General features: G+C 41.1%; 2 protein-coding genes and 1 long non-coding RNA gene across 4 annotated transcripts; 2 read left to right on the forward strand and 1 right to left on the reverse strand.

Moving 5' to 3' along the window:
* The first annotated feature begins 333 nt into the window (after positions 1-333).
* LOC134666495 (double-strand break repair protein MRE11) lies at positions 334-2,674 on the forward strand. Its single transcript, XM_063523674.1, has one exon. It carries the CDS (start codon positions 349-351, stop codon positions 2,218-2,220), a length of 1,872 nt encoding a protein of 623 aa, XP_063379744.1. The 5' UTR covers positions 334-348; the 3' UTR covers positions 2,221-2,674.
* Positions 2,675-5,837: 3,163 nt separating this feature from the next.
* LOC134666995 (RISC-loading complex subunit tarbp2-like) lies at positions 5,838-14,071 on the reverse strand. 2 transcript variants are annotated; one of them, XM_063524304.1, is made up of 7 exons: positions 13,927-14,071; positions 11,722-11,809; positions 10,010-10,261; positions 9,189-9,407; positions 8,232-8,361; positions 6,774-6,904; positions 5,838-6,362 (listed from the first exon to the last, which is right to left on the reverse strand). In XM_063524304.1, the coding sequence occupies exons 2-7, from the start codon at positions 11,800-11,802 to the stop codon at positions 6,228-6,230; spliced, it is 948 nt and encodes a 315-aa protein (XP_063380374.1). In that variant the 5' UTR covers positions 11,803-11,809; positions 13,927-14,071; the 3' UTR covers positions 5,838-6,227. The 2 variants fall into 2 exon arrangements, with proteins under 2 accessions (XP_063380374.1, XP_063380373.1); XM_063524303.1 differs by having other exon boundaries at positions 11,722-11,841; positions 13,927-14,069.
* An 83-nt stretch (positions 14,072-14,154) lies between these two features.
* On the forward strand, positions 14,155-15,248 carry LOC134666498 (uncharacterized). Its single transcript, XR_010098514.1, has 2 exons — positions 14,155-14,602; positions 14,997-15,248. It is a non-coding gene; the product is annotated as an uncharacterized LOC134666498 (long non-coding RNA).
* Positions 15,249-26,434: the final 11,186 nt, after the last annotated feature.

The raw sequence follows: 26,434 nt of genomic DNA on the forward strand, positions 1-26,434 counted from the left end.
TTTAATTACAAATGACAAATAGTATGGTCCAAATTGTACTTGCGAATTTTTTGTCTATTACAGTAAAACCTTGTTATGCTTGGTATTGTCGTTAAGTAAAGAAGAATATTTTATATAATTAAATGTGTGAATTATGTTTATAATTTTTAGATATTTTGTTAGCTCCATAATGAAATGGTATTAATTGTTAGGGATCCTCGTCCTGACTCTTGGGCTACAATCCGGACCAAAGCTAGTAGTAGTAGTGCCAAACTGCCAAAAGAGCGAGTGGACGGGACCGGGACGCCATCAATCCAAGCCAGTTGTTGAAATTGTGATTTAGTGATTTACTGTGATTGATTGTCATCAATGAAGATGCTTAATACCGACACGTGGAACCCTGAGAATACGTTAAAAATCTTAATAGCTTCGGACATTCACTTGGGCCATGTAGAAAGTGACCCGGTGCGCGGTGAGGACAGCTTCCTCGCGTTCGAAGAGGTGCTGGCCGAGGCGGCGGCGCGCGACGTCGACCTCGTGCTGCTGGGCGGCGACTTGTTCGACCACGCTAAGCCCTCGCCCGCCTGCATGTTCAAGTGCACGCAGCTCATCCGGCAGCACTGCTTCGGTGACAAGCCGGTTCGCATCGAGCTGCTGTCAGATCAGCTCGAGAACTTCTCACGCAACATAAACTACGAGGATCCCAATCTCAACGTGTCGTTTCCCATTCTGTCCATCCACGGCAACCACGATGACCCCGTGGGACAGGGCAGCGTGAGCTCGCTGGACATCCTGTCGATCACCGGGCTCGTCAACTACTTTGGGAAATGGAGTGACTACACTCGCGTGCGCATCTCGCCCGTGCTGCTGCGCAAGGGCTCCACGCAGCTCGCGCTCTACGGCCTCAGCCATCTTAAGGACCAGCGTCTTGCACGCCTTTTTGCAGAGAAGAAAGTTGAAATGGAAATGGTGGACGACAGCAACAATTGGTTCAATATGCTCGTTCTGCACCAGAACCGCGCGGACCGAGGCCCAGGTAACTTTATACCAGAAAAAGTGTTACCAAAATTCCTAGATCTGGTGGTCTGGGGTCATGAGCATGACAGTCTAGTGTTCCCAATCAAGGGAGAAAAGAATGATGATTTTATGGTGGTGCAGCCAGGTAGTACAGTGGCAACATCTCTAGCTGCAGGAGAGGCACTGCAGAAACACTGTGCTCTATTAGAAATCCATGGAACCAACTACAAAGTTACCCCAATCCCGCTTAAAACTGTTAGACCATTCATCTTTAAAACCATAGTTCTCTCTGAAGAGGATCTTGGGGAGGAGGAGGTCAATGAGCATGAGAAGGTACAGGAATTTCTGAAGAATAAAGTGAACGAGGCCATTGAAGAGGCAAACAATCTCCGCAGCGGGCATCCCAAACAACCCACCCTGCCACTTGTAAGAATAAGCGTGTTTTATGAGCGGCCAAGCCAGGATTTTAACAGGATGCGTTTTGGTCAGAATTTCACTGGACTGGTTGCTAATCCAAATGATCTTTTAATAATGAAGCGAGAGAAAAAGTACAGGGAGCGAAAGGAGACAGAGGAAATGACAGAGGTAGACGTGGCGCGCGCGGCGCATGAAGCAGCCGATGTTGAGGCGTTAATAGCCGCTTACTACGCTGCGCTGCCACCGGCGCGCCAGCCCCTCGTGCTGAGCGCGCGCGCCGCCACTGAGGCCGTGCGCGATTTCACACTCAAACACGACGATGGCGTGTTCCGCCGCGTGTTCGACGCGCACCGGCGCCGCGCCGTCGAGGCCCTGCTCGATTCCACCGCCGAGACTGACGAGGAAATCATGGAGCGCATGCGCGTGGCCAAAGACGTGCTCGATTCTACCGATCTTGATCAGCTGAAGGTGCTCATGGACATGGACAACGGGAAGGATCCTGCGCCTAAAACTAAACCGCGCGCAACCAGCAAAGCGGCTATGAAGGCGTCGGCGTCGTTAGTGATATCGAGTGATGATGAGGCATTGGAGCAGTCGAACACGCCACGCGGGGGCAAGGCGATGCGCTCGCGCGGACGTGGACCGCGTGCGACGCGGGGTCGACCGGCGCGCTCGGTGCCGTCGCCCGCTCCGACGCCGGAGCCGGAGCGCCGCGCGCCGCGTCGCGCCGCCACCAAGGCGGCGTGGCTGACGGGCGCTGCGGCCGGCCGCACGCGTAACTCCTCCAGTATCGAGGACTCCGACTGAGCTGTATGTTGATATAAATAAACCGACTATTGACCTTATTCCAACAAGAGGTCCAGTTAATTCCTTTATAAAAAAAGTTAGTTTATTCCTTTATTATAATTACTTCGCGCCCGGATCGTGAGAAGTGGTTTTGGACCTGTTTGCACAAACTTTCTTTAACAACATGTGCCATGAGCCATTCACACACGGAGCGGCTAATTCGCTAAACTTGGCGAGTGTAAGTGGAACAACAAGACTTGTTAATGTATAAATTGGTCCTGTAATCCTGTACTTGTATTGAGTTTATGTTGTAAGATGTGATGTCTTTTTTTTCTAAGTTCTAAACCTATTGTATTCAATTATAGATTGCGCTGAAGCGTATTTTGCAAAACTTTGTTGTTTATCTTATAATGTCTATTATTTCTAAGTTCAAAATAATACAAAAAAGTTTTATTTTCATTATCTTACATTATAATTATTATCTTTTATTTCTCATTTGTATTTGAAGTGCTTTATATTTCTCCATTCTCACCTTCAATCTGAATTCATTCATATAAAGTGATTTATTATTTGTAGCAGTAGAGGGGCTAGAAGTCATGGACTCTGCTATTAAAATAACACTGAAACAAGGATAAGGTAAGGTGGGATACGTCACTTGTATCATACAAGGATTCCATACAAGTTGTATGGAATCCTCATACTCTTTGCCTCAAGCAAAATAAAGTATGTTAGTTTTACCACACCTTACCTTCCTTAAATTCACAAACATTTAGGGATAGTATGAGAAAAAGAAACAATCGGATAAATAAACATTTCTTATATTTCTAATTAGATAACATCCAGTTTTAGTTTCACACATCTTATAATTAGTTACTTAAAATAATAGAAAATCACCACGTAATTTTAGCAACCGCCTAAGCTACGTGGTAGGCCTCCGATATTTTAACAAGATAATACCTTAACCTTTTCGACGCCATGTCAAACACAAGCTGTCACTCGGACGCCACGTCACCGAAGTGTCAGAACTGAAATTGAACTTTATGCATATGCACGTAGGTCTGTGTTGCTCTGTGGTCTATGACGGATTAATCGGTCTTTGGCGTTGAACCTGCAGTGCCGATATATCAGTCATTGGCGTCCAAAAGGTTAATAATATATCCATTTTTATGACTACGTAATATAAAAATAGAATAAGTATAACATATAAATATATGTACAGCTAGTAGCTGTAGTAGTGTAAGTATGGCCTGGACAACTTCCTGAACAAATGGCCGGAGGAAACACCAAAACGAGAATCGGGGAAATCAAGCTTTGCCCAGCAGTGGGACACTCAAATAAGCTAGAAAGAATAAGTATAAGTGGCATGCATGCATACACAACATGCCTCTAGCCTCAGCTCTGGATAAACCTTTCGTGATTGGAATATTTTTAGTTAAAACAACCATACGGCCCGTCTGATGGTAAGCAGTGTCCGTAGCGTATATACGCCTGCAACCCCAGAGGAGTTACCCTCGTTGAGCTCTGGCAACCTGCCAATTGCTTTATGTAGAATAGGCTACGAAATACAGACGCACAGATTTAATATTATATATACAGGGCGTCCCACGGCTATGCCACATGGAGGGAAAGTACCCTAAATATTGTAGATGGAACATTTTACTGAAAGAAGACATTATTTTAATTTAAAAAACAATTTAAACTGCATTCATAGATTTTTAAATAATTACATGGTTGAACCGGGAATCGAACACTTTGGGTTATTCCCACTAGTTACCACCAAGTTTTTACCAGTGGTAACTACTGGGAATTTTTTTCCCACCTTTTACCACTGGTAACTACTGGGAATAAAAATTCCCAGTAGTTACCACCGACTCGGGTTAGTGGTAACTACTGGGAATTTTTATTCCCAGTAGTTACCACCAAAACTTTGTTAGTGTTAAATACTAATAAAAACAGTAGGTATGAATAGTATAAATATAGTTACTTTGAATTACCTAATAAAATCACTTGAAAAATCATCTAAATGGATTATTAAAATTATCCTTTAGTACATATATCATAGTTTTTGTACTAGTACTGGTTAAACTGTTACAATATTTTTGGTCACTTTTAAGGGAGTTTACTAAAACACTAATCGACTTATAATTATTTATTAAATTACTCTATATATTTATACTACACTATTTATAGTGTTTTTATTAGTATTTAACTCTAACAAAATTTTGGTGGTAACTACTGGGAATAAAAATTCCCAGTAGTTACCACTAAACCGAGTTGGTGGTAACTACTGGGAATTTTTATTCCCAGTAGTTACCAGTGGTAAAAGGTGGGAAAAAAATTCCCAGTAGTTACCACTGGTAACAACTTGGTGGTAACTAGTGGGAATAACCCAACCCGCCGCACGAGAAAAAAAATCACCCTGTAGCTTTATCATACCGATCGAAAGGCTTGATCATAAGGATTATTATTTGCTAAAGAACATAGTGTCAGAAACAAAAGGAAGACCATGAATTTTAACATTTGATGTGAAATTTAGCGAAATAATCAAAAGAGTGCGGCTTTGTATTCAACAGAATGAGACTACATTTTGAGCATTTGATAAATTAAATTGATTAATTTTGAATTAAAAATGTTAAAATTCATGGGCTTCCTTTTATTTCCGACACTATGTTATTTAGCAAAAAATAATCCTTATGATCAAGCCTTTCGATCGGTATGATAAAGCTACAGGATGATTTTTCTTCTCGTGCGGCGGGTTCGATTCCCGGTTCAACCATGTAATTATTTAAAAATCTATGAATGCAGTTTAAATTGTTTTTTAAATTAAAATAATGTCTTCTTTCAGTAAAATGTTCCATCTACAATATTTAGGGTACTTTCCCTCCATGTGGCATAGCCGTGGGACGCCCTGTATATTATTATGTATATATTAGCAGACATATGTAACTTCGTATAAGATGAATAAAGTCTAAAGAAAAAACGTGCCTCGGAAATCAATAAAAAGTCATTCTCGGATAGATGCCGCACACACCTTTGGCTCGATGGCGTGACGACACCGTTTCATATTTAACAATTTTAACACATATATCAGTGAATGAACATGGATCAAAATGAAATAATAATAATAAAATCATTTATCCATATATATACATCTTTTTGATAATTTTATAGGTTTTCATTTTGAGTTTTATTCGTGTGTCAATAGATGGCAGTAAATTTACTGTGACTACAAAATTTACAGTGACAGGACCCCTCTATACTATCTATTCTTTTTGATATTAGTAACCAGAGGATAGAGGCCACGAAGTATAACAATAAACAAAGTTTATTTTTAACAATAATCATGATGCTACTGCGAAGTACAAATGTAATAAAAAACCGGGCAAGTGCGAGTCGGACTCGCGCACGAAGGGTTCCGTACCATAAAGCAAAAAAAAAAACGGAAAAAATGCAAAAAGAAAACGGTCACCCATCCAAGTACTGACCACGCCCGACGTTGCTTAACTTTGGTCAAAAATCACGTTTGCTGTATGGGAGCCCCACTTAAATCTTTATTTTATTCTGTTTTTAGTATTTGTTATAACTATAACTATCTATAAGAGCGCTATAACTAGCGGCAACAGAAATACATCTGTGAAAATTTCAACCGTCTAGCTATCACGGTTCGTGAGATACAGCCTGGTGACAGACGGACGGACGGACAGCGAAGTCTTAGTAATAGGGTCCCGTTTCACCCTTTGGGTACGGAACCCTAAAAATGATGACGGCTCCGAGTCCTTTGAAAGTGGCCAATCAGTGCGCAAATGCGCGAACGCGAAGTGTCGGATCGATTTAGAATCTACTCCAGACTTCGCTTTCGCGACTATAGATCGATTTATTCACGAAAACGCGTGCTTTGCTTTCTTACAAGGCTATTACGCAGATTTGACAAAGCTAACCTAGCTTTGTCAAATCTGCGCGTCATCGTGCATGACACTACCTATACTATACGTTTGTATGGAGATTAAACAAGCGTCATACAGGTACGTTCACTTCTGATCCCTGAATTTCATGGTAAGGCGCAGATAAGCGAGTGCCTCTGCCGCTGCTGCTTCCCTCGTACGCGCGCAGAACACCAGCGGCGGCGACGACGGCGCCAGCCGCACCAGCGTCAGCGAGCCTCCCTGATACACGAAAGACATTAGATATATGACGACCGGTCTGGCCCACTGGGTAGTGACCCTGCCTGTGAAGCCGATGGACCTGGATTTGAATCCCAGTAAGGGCATTTATTTGTGTGATGACACAAATATTTGTTCCTGAGTCATGGTTGTTTTCTATGTATTTAAGTATTTATATATATCGTTGTCTGAGTAACCACAACACAAGCCCTCTTGAGCTTACTGTGGGACTTATTCAAGTATAGTTTACAGTATCGTCGTAGTCGTGACAGTACGAATATCAGACTGACTATAATTTCTGAGTTTTGTATTGCCATGATACGATTGATCCCATATAGGACATCCTCAAAACAAAGCGGATCGATACCATTAATAAAAACTTGTTTAGCCTATTCAAGCTGTTTTGTTAGGTACCTCGGCAGGAAGAGAGTGCCACTCGACGCGCAGGCCTAGCGCTCCGGCGACTGCCTGCAGCGCTGTCTCGGGCTCCGCGTCCGGCGACGCGGCCTCCAGCGCGTCCGCGCCCAGGTTCACTTGCTCTTCTTCTGCGAAATAGGTAGGTTAAAAACTATCTAAATATTAATGACGTATGTATAGTAAAGTTTAGGAGCAAATGTGCCCCGAGTTTGACAGACGAATTAGATAGCGCCATATATTTTCTGGGAACTGAACTGCCAAGTGTTGACTTCTGATAACTAGCTAGCTAGAGTAACCCACAGATCTAAAATGTAAAAGATTACCTGTGAAATATCAAAAGTGCGACCAAAATCGGGATCACTTCAAATGTCATTGGAAGTACATACATATTGGATTCAGAAATAATATGTGATTGTGTAAATTATTTGCTTTTGTAATTGTAACAGTATATTTCAAAATATAATGAATGCGTACACATACCGTACACGTACCACCAAATTTATCTGGAATTGCGTATATTTTAAAATCTACACAATATCTTATTTTATAATTAGGATTTTAAGCATGCTTTACAGGTCTGAACCTGCAGGACACGTTAACTACAATAACTTATAGCAAGGATTGTTAGTCAGCCCACACAAAACCACTCGATTAAAATAAAAGATGCCAACCAGCAATATTGCTTAATGCAATGGCGGAACATAATTGAAAAGTCTTACAAAAGGAAAAGGAAAATAATATTAAAAAAAACGGGTTGCACTCCGGGAGTGCTGGCAGAAGTGAAAACTCAATGACATTGTAACAGTTTTTCGATCAGGTCACGTGTCCGTCTTACGTCGTACGAATCTTACGGTCACGTCGCGAGTTTAACATTTTTTCACTATCACAAAAAGTGCACAGCGCCACTAAAGAAGTTTTCACTTCAATAAAAGAAATGAAAATATAAGTGAGGTGAGGTGGGGTGCGTGTATGTGAGGTGTGCAACAAAGAGTATTGTATTGTATGTATATGTGACGGTAACAATTCAACGTGTCAATTGTCAGCGTGGCTGAAGAGGCGTCTGGCTATCGCAGGAGAAGCCATTTTTAGTGACAGATGGAAGATACAGCAAGAAGTGGGTTATTTACCCTAGTTCCGAAACATACTCTGTTATTATGTGTTAGGGCTCATTTAGACGATGCGAGAACTTGCATGCGAGCTGCATTACATTGCGGGTTTTGATCGATCGGTTAAATTGGACGTAACCAATAGTCCGCAATGTTACTAAAATCGCATGCGAGTTCGCGCGCCGTCTAAATCAGCTCTTAAATTGAACGGGTCTCAAATTAGGCTGGTTTTCAACCAGAGAGTGCAGTTCACAGATGAGGGACAGCTATTTTATTTACACAATTGTTTTGCAAACTGCAACCACCAAGCATGCACGCACGCAAGTTAGTGGGGCAGGGGGGACAGTACCGAGGTGGAGCAACAGACCGAGGTGGTAGTCGGCGACGCGCTGCGCCAGGTCGGGCCGGTGCGGCGCGTCGGCGCGCGCCTCCACGTAGCGCTCCATGGCGCGCTCGTGCGCGCGCGCCAGCGCGTCCTCCTGCACACCACGATGCGCGTTAGAGACTGACCAGCGAGTCGAGTCACAAGCTAGTTTTTTAAATTCTTTATATGGCAACTTTTGTTCCTATCAAATAGGCTGTCAGTTTCAAGCTGTCATTTAATCTCATAGTAATTTTATTGCCAGGTGCGTTTTTTTGTGACACGATCACTGGTCGGACTCTAGCATGTCATAAAACGCTCAGTTGATAGACCATTAAGGGGTCATCCATTAATTACGTCACACGAATTTCTAGGTTTTTTGACCCCTCCCCCCCTCCTTGTCACACTTGGTCACATTTGGCAAACCCCTCCCCCCCTAGTGTGACGTCACATTTTTTCTACGAAATCGCCAAATCGAATTTAGTAAGTACCTAAGTATTATTAATATTTTTTCAAAATATTTTTGACGATATAAAAATTAGTAATTTTATAACCCAAAACTGCTTAGGAAAGAAAATTCAACGAATAAAAACGATTATCGTTTTAATAACTTGTTATTTAAATGTATTGCGAATAAAATAATCTAAATAAATTTTCGGTTACTGATGAAGTTAAAGTGACGTCACAAAGTTTGTGTCTCCCCCCTCCCCATGTCACAATATGTCACATTTTCTTGACCCCCTCCCTCACCCTAAACGTGTGATGTAATTAATGGATGACCCCTAATTACACTAAAGCAAAACCAACAAAACGGGATAAAGAATTTTTATATTAAAGGAAAATGGAAAAATTCACGGCCACGTGCCGCGGCAACTTCGTGTGGCCCTTGGCTGCTAAAAGGTTGCCGACCGCTGGTTTACACCAGTGAAGGCAGAATATCCTCACCTCGACAAAGTCCTCAGTGAGCCTGGCCAGGTTCTCCCTCAAGTACTGGTAGAGCTGCTGCGCGGCGAGCTGCTGCGCCGCCTTCTTGGTGGTGGCGGAGGCGATGCGCGCGTGCGCGCCCACGGCCCCGCGCGCCGTGAAGCGCCGCGCGTGCGCCGGGCCCGTGTCGCCCTCCAGCGTGTACTCCGGCCCCGGCAGGTTGTACTCCTGGCACAGCTCCTGCACAAACATACCACAACTTAATAGTTGATGAAATACTATTTATTCTGTATATAGAATAATTTCTATACAGAATAAATAGTATTTCATGCAGAAGACACGCTTCACTACGCATCGGATGGAATTAATGAAACACATCAAGGCTAATCTAATCCTTCTCAGGATCAAACTAAATTTGTCATAGTCAATGTGATGAGAGAATGTTCGTTCACATCTGTCTTTTTCCATAGTTTTCTCTCTCAAATGCCTATTCTGTGGTATAATATATCAATTTTGTGGTAAGTGAATTGAGACTTTATGCATCTAAAACGTAGGCACTTTGTAAGGTGTGTATCATTAGGGTGGTATTCCACCTGGCCAATTTCTTTGTCCAATGTCCAACTTCAGCAACAACTTATTCAATAATAAGGGTAGGGTTAGATTTATGCGCCTACCTACAGCAGAAAAATAAATCAGTCTCGAATATACTTGCGTGCTGTGTTATTTAGCTCCTATTCCCAGTACACTATATTGGCGACGAGGATGGGATGGTATATCGATAAATCGGTCGATCTGTGTAAAATTGTCCTGTGATATTTATTTATTACTATGGCCCTTGGTACCTTAAGAAGCGCTTTGTAGCTCCTGGAGCCGCTACCAGCGGCAACTGCATCGCCGTCGCCGACGGCGGGCGGGCAGGGCGGGCAGGGCGCGGCGTAGGGCGCCGGCACGTTGAGCCCGGCGGCCGCGAGCCGCGCCAGCATGAGCCGCGCGGCCTCCTGCTTGGCCTCCTTCTTGCTGCGCGCCGTGGCCGACACCACGTGCCCGCGGGCCGAGCAGCGGTACTCGAACACAGCTAAGTGCTGCGGTCCTGACTGCGAACGTCAAGCTGAGATTAGTCACCAGCATCTGAGAAGAGGCAATCAGGTGGCATTTTCTAAGATTCTGTTTTTTATTTTCAGTGTTGGTGTTTACAAATGAAGTAATTCTTTTATCTAATTACATTAGTGGTAGCAAAGAGTTAGTAATAACTGTAAAAGACCTGTAAACTAAAATAGATGTCATATACTAAAGATAGTGACTATGCCCTCTGGTGGCCGCGGTCAGAATCGAACTAGAGTCTTCAGCTTATGTGGCTAATGTCCTGACCACTAGACCACCCGGCCACTTACTTTGTTTTTAATATTCATATACTTCAGTTTTCACCCATATTCAGCTATTTCAGTTTATAATTTATATATATTTTACAGGGGTCACCAGTTAGTTTCTTCAGCGGTCCAGTTTTTAACCCATAGAGTGCCCCAGTATTACAGTAGTATGGAACTCCTATACTAAGTACTATCACACGTGTGACAGTAGGGTGCTCCTCGGGTTAAAATAACATGACCAACTCTAATCTACTCAAGTTTATTAAAAACCGGGCAAGTGCGAGTCGGACTCGCGCACGAAGGGTTCCGTACCATAAAGAAAAAAAAACAGAAAAAACTGCAAAAAGAAAACGGTCACCCATCCAAGTACCTACTGACCACGCCCGACGTTGCTTAACTTTGGTCAAAAATCACGTTTGCTGTATGGGAGCCCCACTTAAATCTTTATTTTATTCTGTTTTTAGTATTTGTTGTTATAGCGGCAACAGAAATACATCATCTGTGAAAATTTCAACTGTCTAGCTATCACGGTTCGTGAGATACAGCCTGGTGACAGACAGACGGACGGACGGACGGACAGACGGACGGACGGACGGACGGACGGACAGCGAAGTCTTAGTAATAGGGTCCCGTTTTACCCTTTGGGTACGGAACCCTAAAAATGCAGATAAAATTGGTTGGGGGTCCAGATCCGGACCGTGGTCCGCCATTTGGTTACTCCTGATATATTATGTAGTAGCGTGACACCTCAAAACAAAATACAACCAGAATGGACAGTATGCAACATAGAGACTTAATGGTTATTATGGCTAAGTAAGAGTAAACGACTACTTGAGTGGCGACCATGGGGGAAGAGCGTCCCCAAAGTAGACCCAAGATGCGTTGGGACGACGACATCAAAAGGACTGCCGGGAAGAAGTGGCTCCAGGTTGCAAAAGACCGTGACAAATGGCGTAAAATGAAGGAGGCCTACACCCGAAGGGTAGAAAAAGGCTAGAGAGATAGAGATGGCTCTGGGGCATGCATGAAATAATAAATTGGATGTAACTATGATAATAACATTATTAAGAGAGGACCTCATATAGCTTCTTATTTTGTTATTTTTTTTGTAATAATTTAAATTTTATTAAAAATTTAGAATTGGTTGCTGTTTTAGGCACAACAAAGTTCAATTTTCAAATACATACCTGAGCAACACACTCATACTCTGGAGACTGAGAGAACTTCACCATAAGCTCTTGCAGGACAGTTATTGGTGTTTTCATCATCTTGCTACTGCAAAACAATATTTTTCTAGGGTTTTGTACCTGAAAGGTAAAAACGGAACCCTATTACTAAGACTGCTCTGTCCGTCTATCCATCTGTTTGTCACCAGGCTGTATCTCATGAACCGTGATAGCTAGACAGTTGAAATTCTTACAGATGACGTATTTCAGTTGCCGCTATAACAGCAAATACTAAAACCAGCATAAAAATTTATACAAGTGGGGCTCTCATACAACAAACGTGATATTTTTACCGTTTTTAGGGTTCCGTACTCAAAGGGTAAAACGAGACCCTATTACTAAGGCTCCGCTGTCCGTCCGTCTGTCACCAGGCTGTATCTCACGAACCGTGATAGCTAGACAGTTGAAATTTTCACAGATGATGTATTTCTGTTGCTGTTTTTATTATTGTTATATAGCCTTTTCTTTTCCACAATTTACATTTTTCATTTCAAACTATATATATTTCTTTAATTTTTTGTGGTCCCTATTTGGGTAAAGGCCTCCTCCAAGCTTTGCCATTTTAATCTATTTTGTGCGGTATCCATCCAGTCCCTTCCCGCTGCCTCCACAATGTCGTCAGCCCATCTTTTTTGTGGTTTTCCTGCCTTTCTCTTTCCCGTGGGGCCTGGCCATCTGGTTGCATGGAGAGTCCATCTCTTGTCTCGGTATCTCGCCAAATGTCCTGCCCATTTCCATTTCTGGGATAGTGCATGTTGAAGGGCATCTGTCAGCTTAGTTTTCTTCCTTATTTCTTCATTTCTTGTTTTCTGGATTCTCCTTAACTTCAAGATGCTCCTTTCCATTGCATGTTGGCAAGCGAGAATTTTGCTCTTTACCCTCTTGGTGTACACCCATGTTTGACTCGAATAAGTGAGGCTGGGTAGGATGCAGGAGTCCATTATTATTTTCTTAAGTTTCAAACTGTAGTTGCCTTTTAGAATTTCTTTTTGAGCCCAATATTTAGTCCACGCTACGTTAATTCTTCTGTCTATTTTTCGTTTTCGTTACTATTTTTGTTAAATGATATGAGTTTTCCCAAATATATGTACTCTTGAATGTAATCTATTTTTCTTTCTTCTATTTTTATTGGTTGTTGGTAGCTATTAGTCATCACTTTTGTTTTTGTGGCATTCATCTGTAGTCCTATTTTCTGACTTTCTGTGTTTAGGGTTTGCAGCATATTTTTTATTCCCGAAGCCGTTTCACTAAAAAGGACTATATCGTCTGCAAATCTCAAGTGCGTGAGTCTTCTATTGTTCACCCACAGCCCCTCATTTTTCCAGTCTATATTCTGGAAAATATCTTCTAAAACAGCTATAAATAATTTGGGTGAAAGAGGGTCACCTTGCCTCAGACCGCGTCCTATTATAATTTCATCTCCCTCTCGTTCAAGTTTGACTCTACTCACACTTTTAGAATATATATTCTTTATAACTGTTATGTACTTTTCGTTTATATTATTTTTCCTTAATGCTCTCCAGATTGACGAGTGTATTATGCTGTCGAATGCTTTGGTATAGTCTACAAACGCCACATACAGCGGTTTGTTGAATTCTTTATATTTTTCTATTATTTGTTCTGTAGCCTGTATGTGGTCGTTTGTAGAGTAGCCCGGTCTGAACCCTGCTTGATCGATTGCTTGGTTTTTTTCAATATTCGGTGTTAGTCTGCTTAATAGTATTGATGCAAAAAGTTTGTATGTTGTTGAAAGCAGGCTAATGGGTCTATAGTTTCCAATGTCCAGTGGGTTGCCTTTTTGCCTGTTGCTGTTATAACAACAAATAATAAAAAGTACGGAACCCTCGGTGAGCGTGTCCGACTCGCACTTGTCCGGTTTTTTGCTTAATGGTACGGAACCCGTCGTGCGCGCGTCCGACTTGCACTTGGCCGGTTTTTTGTTGCATTGTATTATGATTGTATTCGGTAGTCTCACCAAGTAATTAATCTCTTATCCAAAATTGGTTATGCTGATTAACGTTTATCAAATGAGATTCATTGTTTGTGTAAAGACATTAACCTACTGCGATAGGCGGCTCAGCTGCTGCCTTCACCCCTCGATTGCAATGAATTTCATAACATACGTTTTCTGGAATTACATTCTTTGTAAGACTTGTAAGTACTTACTAGGTAGAACCAATATAATGTCACATCAAATGAATTTTACTGCATAAATGCAAGTAATAAGCAAACTCGGTTAAATAAATGAATACTGCAAAACGATAATAACTTGGTGCAGCTTTTGCTGTTTTTGACTTTTCACTTTTTTTATACAAACATGGCCTGGATGCAAGTCCTTTAAGCCAACTAAACTTGACATTTTTTTTTTTTTTTTTTAACAATTATGGCCTGGATGCGAGTCCTTTAAGCCAAGTCTTTATTTTGCTATTTTTAGAACACTTCATTTTAAAGAGTTAAATGGCAAAGAATGCACTAATAATTTTATTACAACACACTTCACTTTATATCTTCAACACTGTTGTTTTTATATACTTGTATAATGGAACGTAACTGTCAACGTTTTTAAGAATATCGGTGAGGCGGCGGGGGACATTATTATCAAACACTTCACTTAATTCACTTGCAAGGATGAGTCTTTCAAACGCAAACACTTGGCATCTAAATATAAGGTGTTCAACATCTGCAACGCTACCATTCTGGCAGTGAGGACATGTACCATCGGCTATAATCGAAAATCTGGCTAAGTGCGCTGGTGCACAGTTGTGACCAAACCTCAATCTATTGATGGTGGTAATAAAGCTACGACTTCCCATCTTTATCTTCTCATACCAAGGCTTTCCAGGTAAGTCGGTTTGAATACTAGCGTACCATCTTCCTTTTGTCTCTCTATCTTTGGTCCATAAATCTAGCCACATCTTAGCAACAACAGTCTTAACAGAAGCTTGACAATCAGTTAGTGGAATTCTAGTACTACATCTTACATCTAATTCGTTAATACCTAAATAAGCAGCTTTGTCTGCAACTTCATTCCCTGTTATACCAGTATGGGATGGAATCCACATAAAATTAATATTTACATTATTATTTTTCAATTGTAATAACATATTTTTAATTTTGTACAAAATAAAATTATCTTTATAATGCAATTGATTATTCTGTAATCCATAAATTAAGCTAAGTGAATCAGTAAAAATAAAGAAATGCTTATATTCTAACACTCTTATTATAACTTTCAGGGCTTCAAATACAGCATATGCTTCAGCCGTAAATATGGAACATAAATCATGCAACCTAAAGCTTTGTACAAATTTAGTCTGAGGATCATACACTGCACTTCGAACATGAGACTCTGCTTTACTACCATCTGTGTATAATTTGTAATAATTGGGAATTTGTGACAAGAAATGTAGGAAATCAGTATTATTATTGATAGATTTTGTGCATACTGTAATGTTTAAAAGTTTACTATTAAAGCTATCTTCATAACATGGCCAAATTTCATTTTTATATACATTACTAAACTTAGCTTCCACCTGTAAGAGTAATGCTGTTAACTTAGGAATTCTGGGATGACTCTTTATTCTTCTTATTATACTTTGATTATTTTTAGCATATATCTTAATTAAATATCTATAAGTTAACAACACCCATCTGACAGGTAAAGGCATTGTTTTAGTCTCTACTTCCATTGCTCTTATTGGGGTTGAACACATTGCCCCCGATATTATTCTCATTGCCTTATTTTGAATTATTTGTAACTTATGTGTATGATCAGTATTCATATGTACAAGAAAACTATAATCAAAGTGACTTCTGACTAGGGTTTTGTACAGTAAAGACAGTACTTTAGGGTCGGCACCCCACGATATACCGGCAAGACATCTCATAACATTTAAACCTTTAACAGAATTAGAAATTATGTGCTTAGCGTGTAGGTCAAAATTTAAATGATTATCTATAACTACGCCTAGAAACTTATGAGAAGGAACTTCTCTAATAATCTCATTATTATATACAATATTTACAGGTGTTGCATCCTTGCTCAATATTAATAACTTGCTTTTGTCAGGATTTATCTTTAAGTGTAAATAATTATTGTAATAAACATGAAGTTCATTTAGCGCATTATTAATGTGAGCTTTAGCTACATCTAAATTAGAATTAATAGAATATATTACAAGATCATCTGCAAATTGCAGTATATTAACATTACAACTATTTACAAATGAGTTTATCTCACTAGTATACAAATTATACAGTAGAGGAGACAGCGCCTCCTTGCATTGTGCCTTTAAAAACTTGTCGTGGTCCATGTAATATGTTATTAAATTTAACATATAGCTCTCTATCATCTAAAAAATTAAATATCCATTTGCATAATTTCCCAGGGATATTAATATTAGACAAAACTTTTACAAGTATTGTAGGATCAACATTGTCAAATGCTCCTTGTACATCTAAAAATATACAAACAGCATGTGACTTGTTATAGTTGGCTAATTTTAAATCCGATATAAGAGATATGAAGCTGTCAGAACAGCTTCTACCTCGTCGAAAGCCGTTTTGAAATGGAGGTAATATGTTATTTGCCTCGACATACCAATCAAGTCTAGTCTTTATCATATTCTCAAAAACCTTACCAATACATGATGATAGAGAAATTGGTCTATAGGAATTAGCCTCACTAGGAGGTTTGTCTGGTTTCAAAATAGGTATTACACATTGTGTTTTCCAAGATTGAGGTATTTTGCCATGTATCCAAAGTAAATTCATAATTCTTAGCAAAACTTTTTGACCATTAACATGCAGCTTTTTTATAAGCAGGTATGGTATATCATCTAAGCCTGGGGTAGTATTTGTCCTAGATTGCAGACTTACAATGAATTCCTCCCAAGTAAAAGGTTCAATAAGGTACTTAGACTCATTATTATCATTGTTACTTTCAAATAAACTTTCTATAGAGCTAGGATCGTTACTACAACCTTGGGTTAGTTTAGTTATAAATGGTTTTATAAATTCATCATTTTTAATTATCTGCTTAGATTTTAATCCCTTAAAACGTTTAATATTGTTCCATATTAACCCAATAGGTGTACATCGATTTAAAGAAGCACAAAAACTACGCCAACTACTAGTTCTTTCCTCTGCTATAGTGCGTTTTTTAAGAGCAACAAGTCTCTTGTACGTAATATAGTTTTCTATAGATGGATTCGCCCTGTAATATTTTAATGCCTCGTAGGCTTTAATGACACTATCCTCACATTTTTTATTCCACCAAGGAACCGGTGGTCTGCTTATAAAGTTTGTATTTTTAGTGAGTTTTGGGATACATTGTATTTTTAATAGGTGGAGTTCAGAACTAAATTTGTCATATAATTGTATAGGATCATTCTCATTAAAAGGAAAATTCGAGAATACCTCTTCTGAAAGCTCTTTATATTTATTCCAGTCGGCTTTAGTATATATAAATTTATCTATTGGATCACTTATTTGATATTTTTCAATAGAGGTCAATATACTGAATATAGTAGGGTAGTGATAGCTGCCCATAGGGTCATCGTGGACTTGCCACTCGCACAGAGGTGCTATACTGGCACTGCACAAGCTAACGTCGATCGCTGAAGGATTTCTATTGGGGTAAGTAACTGTAGTTGGGTTTCCGTCATTTAAGATACATAAGTCTAAGTCACTTATAATATCGAACAGGGTGTTACCTCGAGATTGGTTAGTAGCGCAACCAAACGCTGTATGATGTGCATTGAAGTCTCCTGATATTATTATAGGTGTTGGTAATTTCTCAATTATATTTTTAAGTCTATTTAGTCTTATGTGTGGACGGTTTGGAGGACAGTACACACATAAAACTGATAGAGGCCCTCGGTCAGTCACAATTGAGATTGCTACATTTTGAATACTTTCATAAAAGTTAGTCTGTATAAAAGTATGTTTATATATATTTTTAACAAGTATAGCAACTCCGCCATGTCCATTTTTACCATATTTGCAGTAAATATTATAATTAGGTATTCTAAAAGCAGTAGTTGGTTTTAACCAGGTTTCATTAAGAAGACAAACATCAATATTATTTAGTTTTAAAAAGTTAATTAGCAACGGTTTTTTATTTGATATAGATTGAATATTGAATTGAGCAATACGAATGTGTGTAGGGTCCATTATTTAATGTTTTTAATAAGCATATCTTTAATAGAATTATTAGTGATGGGGTTGGAATCAGTCTTGTTGGCTAATTCTATGAGAGTGCTAACCAGTGCATTCATTAAATCTGTATTGTGTAGTAATTCTTTTTTAATGTCAAATTTCGGTGTTTCTGCTGGTGTAGAAAGAGCAATTTTTTGGGATTGTGTTTTAGTTGTTTTTTCTGGTCTTACAATTTTGTTTTTGTCAGGTAACGCCGGATATTCGACTTTTCTCGTGTCAGCCTTAGAAGCATTTGTGATGTTTGTCTTCTTTTCCATTATTTTTTTAAGTTTTACAGGACAAGCTTTTGAAATTGCCAAGTGGGGGCCGCTACAATTGGCACAACACAACTCATTCGGTCTGTCACACTCCTTATAAAAGTGGTCGCCCGAGCAAATGGAGCAACGCTGTTTTCCGTTACATACTTTAGCTGCATGATTAAACTTAAAGCATTTGAAACACTGCAGTAGTGGAGGCACATATTCAAATACTCTGTACGAGAATAAATCGTACTGTACATTGTCCGGTAGTACATGCGACAAGAACGTAATGCTCACTGTCTGTAAGGGAACGCGATCCTGCCCGACTTTTTTCGTGAAGCGTCGGACCGCAATGATCTCATAAATAGAGCTCAACTTCGAGTATAAATCTTTGTTTGAGATATTGACTGGCACAAATCTGATTATCCCAGTTTTTTCGATTTGGGTCGCCGGTATGTACGCCTTCATGTTATTTTGCGTCAAAAATGCAGTGTTGTTGAGAAAATTGTTTGCCGTATTATACTGCTTGAAAATGACTGCAATTTTGTTAGCGTTTACGCGTTGTATAGCCGTTACACCTTTTATGCCATTTGTGAATATGTGGTTGAGAAATATTGGACTTTTATTTCCCAATCTGTCCTTTGCGTCCACATGCTCGACAAAAACTTTAAATTCTAGTTTTCCCGAGTTTTCCGGGTATAGTCTTTTGTAGTCCGGTTTAAAGTACGGTAAATAAGCACTAGTAGATTGCTCACCCCCCGCCGCCATCGTCCGTGCCGCCTTGGCCGTCGGTTTTGGAGCGCTTGAGGGTGGGCGGGTTTTCCCCGCCCCCCTCGTTAACTGTCATTGTTAAAACACTAACTATAATTATTTACAACTTTTTACATTAAATATATACAATTTAAGTTAGTTTAAACTAATAAATAACAATTTTAAAAGTTGGAGCGAAAATTTTCCGACTACTTTTTTAAATTCCCGCCAAAGAATCACTAAACTTGACATTTCAGAGGCGTTTTCAGGGCCTCTACAAAACTCGCGATAATATTTAAAGCTATAACAGACAGGCGTACCGGACCATGATCTTGATCCGGTCAGCATATCTCTCTCTTGCTCTCACTTCGAGGCCTGTTATAAGTGGAGTCGAGACGAGACAATTTTTCGGCGAAACTGATGAAATTGTCCAATCGAATCAGGCCGCGTAGCCAAGATGCCAATCGCTTACGCTCCGTAGCGATCGAAACGCAACTGTCACTGTCGCGCTAATATGGAAGAGTGATAGAGAGACATAATGCTTTTCGATGTCGAAGCGATAGCGATTGAAAGCTTGGCTAGGCCGGCAGGCCGTGCGGACGCGGAGGCCAAATTGATTCCCCGATCAAATCAGCAGGTGCGGACACAAAAATGCCAATTTTCGAAGTTTTTCTATGGAATGCAAATTGGTGAATAAATTGTGTACGTGTGGACGCTAGATGAGATTGGCGCCAATTATTTTCCTGATCAAATCGGTCGATTTGCCCATGTCGTCTGGATATGGCTTTACCGAGCGGAAAGTGGATCACCGTACGTCGTTTATAACGGCTCCGGCCACGACATTACGCGACTGGCGACGACGGCAGCGACAACCATAGGTGGGAATGAATGGTCTGATGGCTGTGTCTCGCTCCAACCTATGGTTATCACTGCTGCCGTCGAAAATCGCTCAATGTCGTGGCCACGCTGTAAGGACGCAGCCATGACGCAGCTATAAGAGAAAGCTGTGGGTTGTGCACAAATCACGTGAGGTGGTTTCGGCTACTTTTTGACCCCCCCTCCCCCTTGGTGATATTTGGTGAGGTTTTTGGCTACCCCTCCTCTCTCACATAACCTCACGTCACGCTCCCAAATTTCTTAAAATAGACGTACTGATCGTGAAATTGGTCCGGTCCGGTCCGAGGCCTAGCTGTCCGATCGCATGGAAGATGATGGTGGAGAAAGAGATATTATGACAATAACCCCGGCTACTCACGTAACGATAAATCGTTGCGATAAAACTGTGCAGTCCGACTGTGCAGATAAATCGAACCGTGTGTATGACAAATCGTTACGATAATCGACATACACACGGTTCGATTTATCTGCACAGTCGGACTGCACAGTTTTATCGCAACGATTTATCGTTACGTGAGTAGCCGGGGTTCGTAGGTAATCAAAATTTGCAGTTGTACTACACGTCACTTGCCAAGTTGTAAATAAAAAAAGTGTGATTTATCCACGTTATTTATTAAAGTGTTATTATATTAACATTTATTAATATATATTACTAATCTATTGAAGTTAATCATAAACGTTGTGCTTATTTCGTGCCACTCATAAGAATATAATATGGTGTCACTGCTCTCTGTGGATCATCAACATCATATTTGATCATATTCTTTGATCATTATTTATGGCAAGGTCTGTAGAGGCCTTGTTACAGTAAAAGGTCTTTGGGAATCCCCTGCTACTCATTGGCCTCTACAAACGTCACCTTCGTATGCGATTTGTCATACATTGCGGCATTTGATTGATTGAATTTGTTGCTCTTACTTAGCTTAGCCGGAATATACAGGGCGTGGCCCTTAATAAGAGCAAAAGATCAAACTGGAGATTCCTTGGAGTACCCAAAGTTACCACCAAGTGGTCCCGATGGTTCAAAATTCTTAATTTAGGAGAAATTTTAATTTAAAATCAAGTTTAGCAAGCAATGGATTTTCACATTGCCTTACGGTCGCTTATCTGTCGTAAGATGTCATGGTACCGGGACGTCTTGGTACGCGCCTTTTAGTACAATTTATTTTAAAAATTAATACAGAGAAAAGTAGCTCTTATTATTAGGAAATCAGAACTCTATCAATATGCAATGCCACGTTATGTATTGTTGACAAACTCAAAAAAAATTTTTTGCTATTAATTCTAATACATAAGAGTATATATTAAGGGTCGGTTGCACCAAACTGTTCGTATCGTTAAAGAGTTCGCTAAATTTTTATGTATGAAAAGTTTCATAGTAAAGCGCCGGGGCGCGCCGGCTGACGTTAATCAGTCTGTCAAATGTGGTTGGTGCAACTGGTCTTAAGTCTTAAATCAACCCAGTGGTCTGCGCGATGAGGATGAGGTGTGTGGTGCAGAGCCCGGCGAGGGTCAGCACTAGTTTGCCGTCGAGCGGGAAGATGCCCCACATGGTGACCCTGAAGGAGTGCTGTTGCAGGTAATCCGCCGCCAACTCCAGCGCGCAGCGCACATCGCCGTCTATGCAGATCACAATCACACAATTATGGGGCTTTATCTATGAAAAGGGGCCTTATTGTCGACGGCTCTTACGCAGCACAGCGTCACGCGGCTTTGTATTAATATCAGCTTCGTTAATAATGGCGTAAGCGCCATCGACAATAAGGTCCCTTTTCATAGATAACGTCACCTATTAAAAAAAAAACGGACAATTGCGAGTCGGACTCGCCCACCGAGGGTACCATACTTTTTAGTGTTTGTTGTTATAGCGGCAATAGCAATATTAATAAATCACCTGTGAAAACTTCTAACTACCACAGTTCATGAGATACATCCTGGTGACAGACAGACGGACAGTGGACTCTTAGTATAGTCGGATGGTTTTAAAATATCGGGATCCACTTGAGAGACTACCTGACGATGAATGGCATTGTTATCTTTTAAATAAAATAAAATAAATAAAATAAATAAAGTTTTATTTCAGACAACACGTACAGTTGTACACCCATATCAAAATACAGTTATAAAGTTACAAAGCCAAAGAATAGAAACAAAATAAAATAAAAGTTAAACAATTAAAATAGTATTACACTATTTTTTGTTCCCGTTTTGGTGCACGGAAAGCCAGTGCCTAAACATATTACAACTGATGTTGCGATACACCGACATGATAATGGTGTTTTGCGAGCGGCGCATTCCCTCCCAAAAAGAAGCTATACGCGCGCGTACCACTGCGAAGAAGTCAGGGATTCTGGCTTCTGCGAACATGGTGGAGGCACTGCAGGAACGCGGCAGCCCCATCAGTGTCCGGAATATGTTATTATACTGCACACGGATGGCGCTGTACGATTTCCTGCTGTACCTGACCCACAGTTGACAAGTGTAGAAGGAGAGACAATAGGCATTAAATAATGTACACTTGACTCTCCTGCTACACCCGGCAAACCTACGGGCTATCATGTTGCCACGAACAGCCAGAGCCCTTCTCTCGCGTTCCATGTCACTGTCGTCTCTCATGTCATCCGTCAGTATATGGCCAAGATATTTGAACCGCTGCACAATACGCAGCTTCTCTCCATTCAATTTGACTTCCGGTATGTTATCCGGACCTCTTCCTGCCTTAAAAACCACCAGTTCTGTTTTGGCTACGTTGTAAATCAGCCCGTGAGAATTTACATAATTTTCACAGACTGACACTAGCTTTCTCAGACCCTTAATGGAGGGGCTGAGCAGCACCATGTCATCAGCGTAGCTGAGACTGTTCACACAGACGTCACCCACGTGACACCCGACTCCAGTGCTCCTCAGCCTCCCCATCAAGTCATTGACGTAAAGGTTAAAGAGGTCCGGAGAAGTAAGTCCACCCTGGCGTACCCCGCATTCTAATATGTAACTATTAGATGTCGTGTCGCCCCATTTTACACAGTTAGATTGGTTTCCGTACCAGTACTCGAAGACACGTACCAGGTCCTCAGGTACTCCCGAGCCGCGCATTTTACCCCACAGAATTTCATAATTCACAAGGTCAAATGCACGGCTAAGGTCAAGGAAGCATGCGTAGACTGATGTATTATTACTTACGTAATGATCCACAGCATGTTTCAGGCTTACGATCGCGGAATCGGTCGAGAGACCGGGACGGAAACCAAATTGCGCGTCGTCTATTCTCAAAGTCTGAAGCAGTCTGGGCTGCAGCAGCCGCTCAAATATCTTGCCCACCACCGTTCCAAGGGATATTGGTCGGTAGTTAGCTGATGATGACAAATCCCCTGTTCGGTTCTTGGCAATCGGGACGACAATGGTACGTATCATGTCGACTGGAAGATAAGAGTATCGCAAACATAAATTAAATAAGGTACAAAGTTTCCCGTAGATTACGTCACCTGAAAAGAGTATGTGCTCAAGGCTAAGGTCATCATGGCCTGGCGATTTTCCCCGTTTCATGCTTTTAACTATCTTCGCGACTTCTGTAGCAGAGAAACGAATAGGCTGCTGTGGTTGAACAGTGACGGTTCCATGGCGCGCATTTCTAAGCACACACTCTGGCACGGGTCTTGGCGAAACCTTGAACCTTTGGCTAAAGATATCAGCTATCTGCGCCTGTTGCTGGGCGCCGTCCACGGATTCTGGTAACTGCGGTTTGAAACTGTGCTTTTTAATTTCATTCCAAAATTTGGTAAAGTTCTTGTTATTCCTTGACGCGGCTAAAATATCTAATTTTACTTTATCTTCATTTTTTTGGCACCACCTTAATTTACTTTTGAAAATTCTACGACTAGCGCACATGTTTTCAAATAATTGGCCCGTGGACGGCTTACCAGCGGCAAGCCAACAATTAAAATGCAATCTAAAAACACTGTGACTTTCCTTAACATGGAAGTTCCACCCCGGTACAGTTTTTTTCAAATGTCTCTTGGTTGAGCGAGAACATTTCGTTTTTTTAGCTCCTATTGTTAAAATTGATACAACATTAGAATACAAATTATCAATATAAATAAAATGGTCATTTAAAAATCTACAGGTACTTAAAGTATCACAGTCGAGTGCGTTATCGCAATAATTACATTTAAAACTATCATTAATTTGAGACAATGATTTATCACAGAATGAGAGATAGTCTCTGATTTGCTGGTCATTCCTTATCCCCCAGCGCACACCTGTCCGCCCGGCGTCACATCTAGCGGCGTATTGTCCTTGAGCTCGGTCCAGGTCACATTCAACGCGTAACGGAAAGTGGTCCGACCACGATACGTCATTAATGACGCTCACATCCGTTATAGTGTCCCAAGCAGCTTGTGTAGCAACGCAGTGATCTAGCCATCTGTATGCATTATTAGCCTCACTGATGAATGTAAACGAACCAGACTCTATACCGAGTTTTTCAATATCCGCACATAACCACTTTTCATCCGCACAGAAACTAAAGAGCTCCCGACCGAAGTTTGCACTTGGATGTGCGTTAAAATCGCCTAGTATGAATGCCACTTGTATATCGCTCTCCTCTATTATTGCACTTGCGGCCGCGAGACAACTAGTAAACTCCTCCAGATGGTCCGGATGGTCTGTAGGCATGTAGATATTCAGAACTAGTATTGAACGCGTTCCTAACACGATACGAATGGCATTCATTCTATCACTTTCACACTTAATGACAGAAACATCGGGAAACCTAGACTTCCTCCACAATATAGCTAGCCCGCCATATGGCCGGCCCCGCAACAATCTTTTGTGAAACCAAAGTTTGGTAAACAAAGGTTGACACAACCGATAATTACCGCTAATTACCGATAACATAATTAAAGATAACATCTACCGCTTGAGTTAAATTACAATAGCAAAGTACTCGATATAGAATAACCTTTTGGAAATTAAACATGAAATCCAACACCTAGGCGACCACGGCTCTTCCAAAAGGTCCTATAGGTATCGAGTACCGCTATAACTCTATTCTTTAAGCGGTAAAGTTGTTATCTGATCTGTATGGAATCTTTTGTTGTTAGGTATTGCTTTTTAGGGTTCCGTACCCAAAGGGTAAAACGGGACCCTATTACTAAGACTTCGCTGTCCGTCCGTCCGTCTGTCCGTCTGTCTGTCACCAGGCTGTATCTCACGAACCGTGATAGCTAGACAGTTGAAATTTTCACAGATGATGTATTTCTGTTGCCGCTATAACAACAAATACTAAAAACAGAATAAAATAAAGATTTAAGTGGGGCTCCCATACAGCGAACGTGATTTTTGACCAAAGTTAAGCAACGTCGGGCGTGGTCAGTACTTGGATGGGTGACCGTTTTCTTTTTGCATTTTTTCCGTTTTTTTTTGCTTTATGGTACGGAACCCTTCGTGCGCGAGTCTGACTCGCACTTGCCCGGTTTTTATTTTGCACACGTAACTATCATTACAAAAACATTCAACCCGGATGAAAGGGCCCTTTCATCCATATCTACTTATATACAGGGTGGCTAAAAAATAACTGCATTCCTGTTGCCGTTTTGGGATTAAACTGAGCAACTTTTATAGGACCAACCCCGAAATCGCGAAAAAAATAATTTGGCCAAGTCCGAGATAGCTCGAGGCATTTAGTGTTCCGTACGGCTACCATCAGTTTGGCATTGACATAAACGATATCGTGAACGTAATTTACTTCCTATAGGTATATCTCTTTCGCACTAATATGTCAGTACGAGCGAGATGCATAGAAAGTAAATTACGTTCACGCCCACGGTAGCGTTTATGTCAATGCCAAACTGACGGTAGCTGTACCGCTCGCATCGTTACATTTTACAGAGGTTGTTTGCCTGTTTTTAGGATACCGTATTCAACTACACACACAGAACAATAGTACAAAGTGTCTTAAGTGCGAAGGCCGAAGGCCGAGCTTTAGCAAAATGTCATCGCTTTAGCACAGAGCAATAGTACAAGTGTCTAAATGTGAAGGCCAAAGGCCGACCTCCGCGTAGCCCGAAGGCCCGAAGCGTCCAGGATGTCAGTGCTTTAACACAGAACAATAGTACAAGTGTCTAAATGCGAAGGCCGACGGCCGAGCTCCGCGTAGGGCCGAAGGCCCGAAGCGTCCAGGATTTAAGTGCTATAACACAGAACAATAGTACGAGTGTCTAAATGCGAAGGCCGAAGGCCGAGCTCCGCGTAGGGCCGAAGGCCCGAAGCGTCCAGGCTGTCAGTTCTGTGTTTAACCACTGACATCTTGCAGGCTTCGGGCCTTCGGCCCTACGCGGAGCTCGGCCTCCGGCCTTCGCATTTAGACACTTGTATTAATTACCTGTGTTTAGAACTGACCTCCTGGATGCTTCGGGCTTTCGGCCCAATGCGACTTCAGCGTTTGGATCTTGCGACTTAGACACTTGTACTTAAAAATACTTGGAAAAGTTACGGGAGGCGCGCGTCTGTCGGACGCTTCGGATCTTCGAATCGCTCCTTCGGCCTTTGCATTTAGTGAGATTCTTGTACTA

This window comes from Cydia fagiglandana, chromosome 8 (assembly GCF_963556715.1).
Source record: "Cydia fagiglandana chromosome 8, ilCydFagi1.1, whole genome shotgun sequence".
Taxonomy (NCBI): domain Eukaryota; kingdom Metazoa; phylum Arthropoda; class Insecta; order Lepidoptera; family Tortricidae; genus Cydia; species Cydia fagiglandana.

Excerpts from the sequence above, each read along its gene's own strand:
- LOC134666495 (XM_063523674.1), top strand. The coding sequence starts at position 349 with ATGAAGATGCTTAATACCGACACGTGGAACCCTGAGAATACGTTAAAA.
- LOC134666995 (XM_063524304.1), bottom strand. The coding sequence starts at position 11,802 with ATGATGAAAACACCAATAACTGTCCTGCAAGAGCTTATGGTGAAGTTC. Across the intron at positions 8,362-9,188 it reads TCACTGAGGACTTTGTCGAG|GAGGACGCGCTGGCGCGCGC; the intron begins GTGAGGATATTC and ends CGTGGTGTGCAG. Across the intron at positions 6,905-8,231 it reads CGGTCTGTTGCTCCACCTCG|AAGAAGAGCAAGTGAACCTG; the intron begins GTACTGTCCCCC and ends CCTATTTCGCAG.